Genomic DNA, 10,681 nt, shown 5'->3' with positions numbered 1-10,681 from the left:
GAATTTCAGTGACTCATAGTATGTACAGGGTGCGGAAAATATAGTATTAGTTTATGGGTGCGAATTCAAAAGGTGTCCAATCGAAATACAGCACCATTAAATGCGCTCGGATGTGATTAAATGAAGCATTTAGTAGTCGTAATTTTATGGGAGGCGACCGACAACTAAGGTCATTTGCGCCATTAGGGTTGTGAGAAATCCGGCGTCGGCATCAGTCTACTCTTGACGAAAGGAGCCCGCCCAAGGGATCCGTAGCTTAACGTCCCATTCGACGGACGGATGTCACACTCACTCAAAGTGCCCTCCACAAAGAACCTCAAGTATGGGTCGGGACACCACTGAAAAAAATCGATCCGCCACCTCCTGGATACGAACCCCGGCTCTCTGGGTGGGAAGACAGTGCGATATCCATCGTAACATCTCTCACTGGCTTTCCACCGAGAGGCCGTGGGTTCTTATCCAGGACACGGCAGATCTTTTTCAGTGGTATCCAGATCCCTACTTGGGGTGCTTAGTGGAAAGCACTGAGTGAGTACGCCGTCCGTCGGATGGGACGTCAAACTGGGGACCCCTTGGCGCCTTTCGTCAATAAGAGTACTACTTCTACTGACCATGGTGGATTTTTCGATTTTAATTTTTCTAAACTGAATACTTAACTCCCAGTTAATGTCCCTCTAATTTAGTTTAACACCTTATATCATAATGTAAATATATTTAACCCCATATTAATTGTTTGTAGAATTTTTTTCTGCTATTCAACACCAATTTGCGCCAGGAATCACTGAATATTTTTCATAAAACTTCAAGGGATATTTGGCATGGCATGCGATAATTAATGGGCTTGGGCTGATAATTATTGCCGTAATGTACAGGAGATAGCCAAACTATCCAACTGGCGATGATATGCTTTTTTTGATGGTTTCTCACCTGAACTCAAACATTAACGCTTTGTATGGTAAAATCTAACATTTACTCTTTGAAAAGATAAATCCTTTGAATATATAAATATATATTTACATTTGTTTATATGACAATAACATATAGTCTTGTAGCTAGTTAAAAGCGTGGTTTGTCACCACATTTTAAACAAGTAAAATACTCTATTGTGTGACTCCTAAAGTTACCAACAATTTCAAAAATCTACTTTGGAGCACAAATAGTCAACGCTTTACCAAAAAATAAAAAGAGGTTTCCAAACAAAAATTGTACAATCACTGTCATTATTCCAGAAGACATCCATCATTTGAGGTTGATGGCACCGACGTAAATGACCGAACAAGTAGCGACAGTATTCACAACAACTAATATTATTTCATATAACTCATGTCCACAACATTACATCTCTTTTGCTCACTTGAGTCTGCGTTTTCATTCTTCACTGAGTTGCGGGCACTGCCCCTCAAAAGGATGAAAATAAAAACACCACTCAAATCATCAACCATCGCGCAGTGTCGCCCCAAACAAAGTGCGACACCGCCGCTCAAACACACAATAACATTTTCATGAGCACTCACTCCACGAACAATGACATCACCTCACAACACTCGCTAACAAAAAGAGTCACGTGACTCTCTTCTCCAAAAAAAAAAAAGTTCTTCTTGACATTCTCATTCTTCCTCCCTTTGCGCGACGTCTCGCTCTTTTGACGCCCGAGGTTGAAAATCCAAGAATGAGGAAATACTAATAAAATATTCGAAGAGAAATGAAAATTTAATCTCCATCCTTCCTCCAAGCAACTCTGCCTCTTTGAAGAGGGCATCGGGGAGCTTTCCGGTCACGTGACCGTCCAACTGGCCCGGCGTCGTGTTTGCGCCGCCGGGCCAGGCGCAAACACGAAATCGCACGCCCCCTTCTTAAGCGCTTCCTGGTTTCCCTAATACGCACAGATCCCCAGATATCCGGACCACCTTCACGCCCGGCTCTCCCCGCAAACCCACCCGTGCGAACCCCCCTCCCTGCAAACCCACCCCACCCCCTCCCAAGACTCACTTCCCCCACACCCCGGCGCCCCTCCCTCCCGATCGCTCGGCGGCGATAATCAGAGCGCCGTCGCCGCAGCGGGGTATACATCTGCCGTCTCCCGATGCGCTCTGCTCCCAACACGCACCACCGCCGGCGACTCCTGCTCCCACGGGCGAGAAAGGGAGGCGATAAGCAGGGAGGATGAAGGGGGAAGGAGAAAGAAGACTGGGAGGGGGGGGGGGATCCGAGAGGCTTTCCCATCCCGTTTCATATCGCCGCGTGCATGAGTTCGCCCCAAACGATAATAAGCCATCGGAAGATGCATCGGGGATTGATGACCTCGTTTATGTGCCGGAATGCGAGCTCCGACTCGCTCTCAATATAATCTCCGTATCGAAGTCACGCTTCGCCGATCCGAGTGGCTGTTGAAACAGAAAAATATTAACTCAAGTTTCTTTCGCGGAACCACCGTCGGGAAACAAAAGTGCCGTTGATTATCGGCTTCTTTTTGAGCGAATGATTTGAAAATTATAATTCAGTTACTAGCTAGCACGTAATTAACACTGGAATAAATTAAATTGTATCCCCGAAAGCCAAAACGAGTTTAAATTATGAACTAAGGTTTCCAAAATTGTACGCGTTTGCGCTTAAAACTATGTAGAGTGTATGTACACTAAGAATTGCGTCAAGCATAGCATTAAGTTGCTTCTCTTGAATTGTTTGCCACGCATTAATAATGTAAAAATAATCAAAAATTGATAATAATTTTCCGAATTGTTTCTTCTGACTTTGCCATTGAATTTTGAATATTCACTTACAATGAGATTGTAACTATTAACAATAATTACAAAATCTATATTATTTACAGGTGCTATGAGTAAAAATAAAACATTTAAATACTATGACTACCGCTGAATTTACCCTTTCACACTTATGCTGGAAAAAAACAAAATCCGTAACAAAGTAAACGTAACATTGTCAATCAGTCAAGCAATGGAAATTAATCAATGGCTCAGTTCAATACGGGCCAACAAAAAAATGGATTCCAATCAGAAAAACACAGTAAAACTCCCGTTCGCTCAAGGAAGACAATAAGGACGTCCGTCCCTCAGTCCATTTAATCAGTGTCCATCCAAAAGAGCTCTGGCAGTTAGTAGTCCCAGAATGTGATATCAGCATGACGATGCCAGGAGAGAAACTGCCCTGGAAAAAATTGGTCAGGAAAATGATGAAAATTAAATTTAAAATAAAAGCAACACGATTTCTGAATTTAAAATTCCCAAGTGCGTAGCGTTTTAGGATATAGCGTTTCTAATTTTAGACCAGGTAGCCAGGAAACTTATCATTTACCAAATATTTTTCTTCTCGTGATTAATGCCACTTTTCACAAATGTTAAAAATTTCAAAAGACCCTGCTTTTGGTAATTTCTTGTTTCATCGAAGATAATGTGCGAATAATAATATATGGGCATCTGAAAGATCTAAGTTAGCTTTTTAGATAGCTTACCTTATATGCATGTGGTTAGTGTATTTCCATATTAAATCCAGGCACTCGAGTTAATACCCTTCTTTTCCTTAGGGTAAAAATTCAATTACATTCCACAACCTTGTCATTTTATTTTCATTGAAGTTGTCCTCTCTATCACTAATATCTTGCACAGACAGTCATTCACTGGAAGTTATCATGGATTAAGACGCAGGTTGGTTCAGGCCCGATTATTCAACATGGATATTGCGGTATTCGCCAACTGTGACGACAAGTGCGTATATTCATTATACCAAGCATCACATCACAGAAGATAATAATACTCAATTGATTCACATTTTCCCATTCGCCTAAACTGCCACGGAAAATCAAAATGTTAGGAAGTAAACGTAGAGAAAATTACTCTCCCTTTATTTGATAATTCTCACAAATTTCCTTTCTCCAGCCAAGACGTCCGAAGACGAACACAAAACCAAACCATTTTTTTTATTCAAAAAGTCTCAGTGAGTGGACGTGAATAGTTTTTCTTTTTTTTTTTTTTTTTACTTCTCGGGAAAGATAAACTTTCAAAGGGGGTGTCGCCTCGGAATTTGTGGGAGAAGGATGCCTCCCAGCGTTGCAGTGTGGTGTAAAAAGACCAGACCGGAAGGAAACATCCAAAGAAGAATGGCTGCAACAAACTACTCCTGGACGAAGACGAGAGGGTGTGGGCGAGCGACTATCCTGTAATTGTCCTGGACTTTCCAGAGTTCTCTTGAAGGCGCACACAGCATAGAAAACGACTCTACGGATCTCTCTACAGTGGTGGAACTAGACGAAGGGCCTCTGACTTGTCAGAAGGGTCATCGCTGAAGAATAGCTATCGTTGGAGGTTCGGGTGCATCCCTGGATTTTTCAATTGTGATACACGAACGTAGAAGGGGACATTCAGACTCTCGGCTTGCCCTGAAAATGAAATAAAAATGCATCTTAACCCTCTGAGTGAACAATGTTCAAACGATCAAATAATATTGGAAAAAAATTAGTGATGAAAATATCAATTATTTTACTGTCATGACATAAAATATACTATTTGAGAGCATTGACTGATCCAGGACCCTATCCATATTTCCAGGTACAATCGCAGAAATATTTTTATATTTCTTCAAAGAATTTTTTTCCTTTTTTGAATGACTCACCCGGAGTAGGGACGAGGAAACAGCTAAAGAGCCGGTGAAAGAATATAACAAATGTTAATCTTATCGGCATCAACGTTCCTTCGAAACTTAAGCATCCTCTGCCATATTTTTATCTTGAAGAATGAGAAGAAAGTAGAGAAAGATATCCTACATTAAAAAGAGATCTTTCTATAAAAACGTTCTGTTGAGCGTAATGAAATTTGCGAACAAAAGTAATTTCGCAAAGCGCTCTAGTCGATCACGTTTTCGGAAAATGTGTTGAATTGTCTGAGATTGTTTGTACGTCTTTGATTCTCTTCAATATTTCGAATCCGGGATTACATTTCTCGAATTTTTATACATATTTTTTTCCATACATTTTTTCTTGTATACATTAGATACGCTGACAACGATCAACACTATTTAAGGATTACATAGAACACCCTAGGAGGATGTTAAGCCAATCTCAAGCACGTTTATTCCTGAAAATCAATAGATACGGAGCTGAAAAAGGCTCCTCTTTGATGATTCTTATTAAGTCAAAGGTAAAATTAGATTTCAAGATAAAAAGAAACTGAGTAAACAAATATTTCAAGGAGCAAATAAAACGTTCTCTAGATAGTTGGCTACTCCTCCTCCACTCCTCATTGAGCACCAAGGTGAATGAAAGGGGAGTTATGGGCCTGCTGCATCTAATCAGTTTAAAATTAACTCCCTTAGCCCGTGAGAGTTGAGTTTTTATCAATATCCCTGAAAAGAGTAATGGAGTGAAAAGTGAGTTTCACGGGATTGAAATAATATATATTTTTTGTACTTCGGAATGGGAGTACTAAGAATCACAGATATTCAAATGCAAATTCAATATGCTACAGTATTAGCCGACATTATGCCGCGTAACGTTCACATAAAAATTTCTACTGCATAGCCTCAGTGGTTTTATTGCCATTAAAAATACCTTAACCGGGCACTCATGATATAGTTTGGTCGTTTGCTTTGTCTATGTTAAATTATTCTCCATATTTGGCACTCAAAAATGGAAGTATCGCATTATTCTTAAGTAATTTGATTTGGTTTTGCTGGTGTTTAGCTTAATCATAATTTGAAGATGAAACCATTGAATTGCAGTTTCAGCTATGTATTTACTAAATTTATCTATAATATACATAAAGAATAATAAAATATTACATAAAATAATAAATAATTAAAACTTATTTTTATTTTAATTCTAAGCATTTTAATTAGTAATTCGTATTAATTTTTTATCAATGACAGATTTCTGTAAAAAACGTTTTAAGTGTTACACAGCTTGGTTTTTTGTTGAGCTTGATAAATATTTATTAATGCAAAAATACTTTAGCAACACAGCATTCCGATACTGTCAGAAGATCTGATTAGATAGGCCCGTTTAAAATGTTCGGTAGATTTATATCAGGTACATAATGAAAGCAATTGCTTACTTACCATTGGATCATGCCATGAGGAGGAGTATCGTACCCGAAGTCCTCTATCAGCATTGACCTCTCCAAGTTGACAGAGCTGAAAAACAAATGCAATGCTAGTATCAGTGGGCAACCATGCATATTCTATATAGTCTATAACCCTGCAGTTGCTATTTCGTATTGTCTGTGGGAAGAAGGAGTCCCTGAAACGGCAAGTTCTGGCATCTATTTCCCGAATTTTATATGCATGATCCAAGCGACCAATGTACGTAGGAGTACGAATAATTTGCGAGACCTCGGTGCTGAAACATGTTGATCTGAATGTATTTAATAATTTCAATCTTGCATTGAATCGTCTCTCTTCTAACGATTCTCACTCCAACTCCATGAGCATTTCGGTGACGCTTTGCGTTTTATCGTAGGAATTTTTTTACAAAACGGGCTGCCCGGCATTGAACCTTCTCAATTTCCCGAATGAGGCATTTTTCACACGGATCACATACGCTACATGCGTATACTAAATGAGGCCTTACAAGAGCGTGGTAACAACGTTCCTTGACCTGCGAGTCACTTCCGCCGACTTATATGCTTGACCGCAGACTTTACGTATGTGAGTCCCCCAAGTTGTCTTTTGTGAAAATAACACCTAGGTATTTTACCGTATCAACTACTGCTAGGTCACCTCCAGCTAATTTGTAAGTAAATCCCGTTGATCTTTTAAAGAAATTTACCACTGAACATTTATTATAATTTAGTGTTAATCCCCAGTAAGGACACCATATAGCAATGCAATCTAAATACTGTCCTAGAATAAAACGATCCTCATCCCCAGATATCTCCCGATAGATCACCGTGTCATCCGCGAACATCCTTATTTTACTTTTCACTTCGCGGTTCAAATCATTAACAAAAATCAAGAAGAGCAACGGCCCGATTACACTTCCCTGAGGTACCCCCGACGTGACTCGAACGCTGTCGGAACTAGCGCCATCAAGGACTACCCTCTGTTCCCGCTCTGAAAGAATATTTTTAACCCAATTTATGGCGCACTTGTTTATACCCGCGACCTTTAATTTATGAATGAGTTCACCATCGGGAACATTATCTCAAAATTTTGAAAATTTTTTGAAAATCTAAAAAGATCGCATCCACTTGCCTACCTCTCTCACCAGATAAAAGTTAATCATGTGTAAATTATCCTAATTGGATTTCGCAGGAGCGGGTTTTCCTGAATCCGTGTTGTTTGTCACTTAAAAAGTTAATGTTATCAAGGTGTTCCATTATTGAAATGACAATTATGTGCTCTAAGATTTTGCAACAGATAGAAGTGAGAGATATAGGTCTGTAATTACTGGGATCCTCCCTGTCACCACTTTTGAAAATAGGCGTTATTTGCGCGGTTTTCCAAATCTTAGGCACTTTGCACTGTGTGGGACTTGTTAAATATAAACTCAAGGTACGGGGCAATGTTTGGAGCTAAATGTTTTATCACCCTAGCTGGTATATTTCCGGGACCCGGGGATTTGTTGGGTTTAATCTCGTTAAGCAATTTTAGAATTCCTTGTTGGTCCACTGTTATTTTTTCCATGGGTGGAGTATGTATTGTTTCTTGGAGATATGCGGTGGCAACATCATTCGAGAAAACGCTTTGGAAGAATCAATTTAGGATGTTAGCTTTACCCTCACTGTCTGTATGAATTATATTGCTACAATCCCTTAAGCAAGCCACGGTTTGTTTACTCCCATTTACTTCCATAACATATGACCAAAAAGCTTTGGGGTCAGTGTACAAGTGCTCGCAAAGTACTTTGCGTTTAAAGTCCCGTAAGGCGCTAAGTAATTGTGTTTTGGTTTCAATTTTAGAGGATCTATATGAGTCCCATAATTGTTTATTCTCAGGGGATGATGTGTTCACGCCTGCCCTATTTACCCTAGAGTGTAGCATTCTCTGCTTTCGAAGGGCTTTATTGTACCACCTGGGGTCGCAATTTGCTTTAACGTATTTTATAGGGATGAAATCTATGACGCCTTTTTGCACAATATTGACAAATTCTGTCCAAGTTTCTTCCAACTTGGCATGACTTAAGCGGGTTTTGTACTCGGGTAGTGAAGTGTTTAATTGATTGGCAAACGTTTGAAAGTCTGCTTTATGGTAATTATAAATTTTTCTTTTTGGTTTAACAATCTTTTTTATTTCTATGTCCAAGTGGATATTAACAGCTTTATGGTCACTCAAGCCCTCGTCAGTTGTTTCACTAATAATACGTTCAGGCGTGTTTGTAAGAAATAGGTCCATATGGTCGTATAGTTGGCCTAAGGTCGACGAAGGAGGCTCCTATGTCCGAGCAGAATCTCCTAAGTCTCTAGTTTATGCCTTTTACTCGACTCCAAACCAAAGACCCGCGATCCTTCCTTGGAACGATGCTGCAGACCGTCAGTCCCAGCCGAACCCCCTCGACGCGCTTCACCTCGGAGCTCAGTTCCCTAACTGAGCTCCGAGGTGAAGTGCCCGTGCCCGTAAACGAACCTCCTCGGATCCACGGTCCGTGACGTCGTTGGTGCCCACATGGCCTGCAGCACTTCGTGCCTTTGACCGCCGCCTCGATCGCCTTCGTCACCTGAGGGACTCCTCCGCCTGATATATACACCAGGCGGTCACCCCTTGATGGACGCTTACGCGGAGCGCCTTTTCCCTCAATGGGACCATTACACGGCGGACATTTAAGCTACCTATTACCACCATTCCCTCTCTTCCCGTTCGCTGACGTCTTACCCTAGGCAGTGCCCTCGGAGTAGGGGTAGGGGCTGCAGGTACGGTGGTGCTGTCCTCCGACAGCACCTTGTACCTGTTGGAGACGGGGATGGTATCCGCCTCCGCAGAGTCCAATCCTCGCCGCAGCGTTACCCTTGCCCTCGAAGGCCCTTGCCCCGAGATACGACCCTCCAATTTTCCGACCTACGGACGTGAGACACTCCCTCGTTGATATGGAACACGGGGTAGGTCTCTAATCGCCCAGCCACGAGTAGCATTCGGACGAATCCGTGCATCCCTATGGGCGTGGCGGCTTTTCGTATTCCCACCCCGTGCACCATCTCTCCTGAGGGGAGCCCTCCGGCCGGCGATCACCGATCGAAGCTCCCGCACCATCCTCTCCAGCATGACTATACGTGCCCTTAAAGCCGCGCATTCGCCAGTGCCTTCGAGCATGGCAACAGGGGACCTAGATGAGGCCATCCTAATTTAACTACCGAGTTCCCAACAAAAGCTAACCTGTATACGCTACGCTAAAATTTCTAAGAGGGGTTAGCTAAATTTCGCTCAATCAATAAGTTACGCTTTGGAAGATACTAAGGAAAGTAAAGAAAAAAGATAGTAAACAAAAGAAAGTACTCACCGATAACCAATTCGATTCGACGGACAAAAACCACCGCAAGCCACTAAGAGTACCCACTAGGAATACCACCAAACTATTAAAAACTAATGGCAAGCAACACAAACTGAATATACTAAAATATTTCACTAAATTAAAGCTAACACTGAACTGCACTTCACTAGGGAAGAACAAATACAGAGGCACTGGAGTAACAGCAGGCACGTAGGTAGTCTCAGGTAGGGTCGAACCGGTTCTAGGGAGCGAGCTCGAGCACGTCTGTTCTCGGCAGAAGCCAGGCAGGGAATGGACTTCAACCCTTTATCTTTGCATAAAAAAGTCAATTGGGAATTCGCCCTGGACGTTCAATCTCCATTCTTCAGTTCAACGCGTCCATTGCTTCCAGACTTCCCTTTTCTGCCGTTTATTCCATGTTTCACTTCCAAATGGAATCCACATTAATTAGGTGTTATACTTACAAGCGAAGTGAAGGGTCTCCAATTTTACGGTTCTTTCAATTTATAAACCATTTGAGTTTATAATAAAGAACTTACCGCACAAACATAAAAAGATACGTACCTCCAAATTACGTCATCTTATTACGGTTTAATTACCAGAAAATAAAATTCGCCACATTATATTATTTATTATTGCAAAGATGGATGAGAGGAGAAAATGGAAGAATGTCAATACAGAGTAAGGCAAAATGAAGTACAAAAAGTGAAGTACAAAGAGTACAATAAAGTGAGGCAAGCAACAAACAAGGCTAAAGAAGCATGGTGGAAGACGCAGTGCGAGGATATGGAAAGTTTGCAGAGGAAGGGTGAAATTGGTTCGCAGTACAGCAAAGTTAAATCTTTATCGGGAAGTAAGAAAGGAAGATCTATGCTAACAGTTAGAGATAAGGCTGGTAAGGTAATAGTTGACGCAGGAAAGATCCAAGAGAGGGAATGTATAGAAGAACTGTATTGCAAAGAACTTAGACGAACAAAGTTAGACATAGAAAAGGAACATGACGTAGAGGAAGATAACTTAGGTCCAGGTATACTCGACGATGATATAGAAAGGGCATTAAGGGAGATGAAACTAAATAAGGCCGTGGGGATGGATAACATTCCTGCGGAACTTTTTTGTTAGGAGTATTAAAATATTTATTCGGTAGTTGTGTCTATCCAAAAACCTACCTTAACTGGTAGATTACCTTTAAATAAATATTATTTTGTCAAAATCTATCAATTAAAACTATTTAGCGTACTTTGATAATTT

General features: G+C 41.0%; 1 protein-coding gene across 1 annotated transcript in view; it reads right to left on the bottom strand.

Annotated features, from left to right (window-relative positions):
* Nucleotides 1-1,978: 1,978 nt before the first annotated feature.
* The window catches only part of LOC139688289 (uncharacterized), a 427,391-nt gene continuing 418,688 nt past the window's right edge, over nt 1,979-10,681 (bottom strand). The window contains exons 6-8 of the mRNA XM_071585771.1: nt 6,067-6,141; nt 3,470-4,393; nt 1,979-3,165 (exon numbers count right to left, since the gene is read on the bottom strand). Of these exons, the coding sequence (XP_071441872.1) occupies nt 6,113-6,141 (29 nt within the window). The 3' untranslated portion in view covers nt 1,979-3,165; nt 3,470-4,393; nt 6,067-6,112. The remainder of the gene's footprint in view (nt 3,166-3,469; nt 4,394-6,066; nt 6,142-10,681) is intronic.

The sequence above is a fragment of the Hetaerina americana genome, unplaced genomic scaffold, assembly GCF_022747635.1.
Source record: "Hetaerina americana unplaced genomic scaffold, ioHetAmer1.1.p SCAF_2, whole genome shotgun sequence".
In the NCBI taxonomy this organism is placed as follows: Eukaryota; Metazoa; Arthropoda; class Insecta; order Odonata; family Calopterygidae; genus Hetaerina; species Hetaerina americana.
The sequence above is the reverse complement of the archived record's forward strand: the minus strand, read 5'-3'. Positions and strand labels throughout refer to the sequence as shown.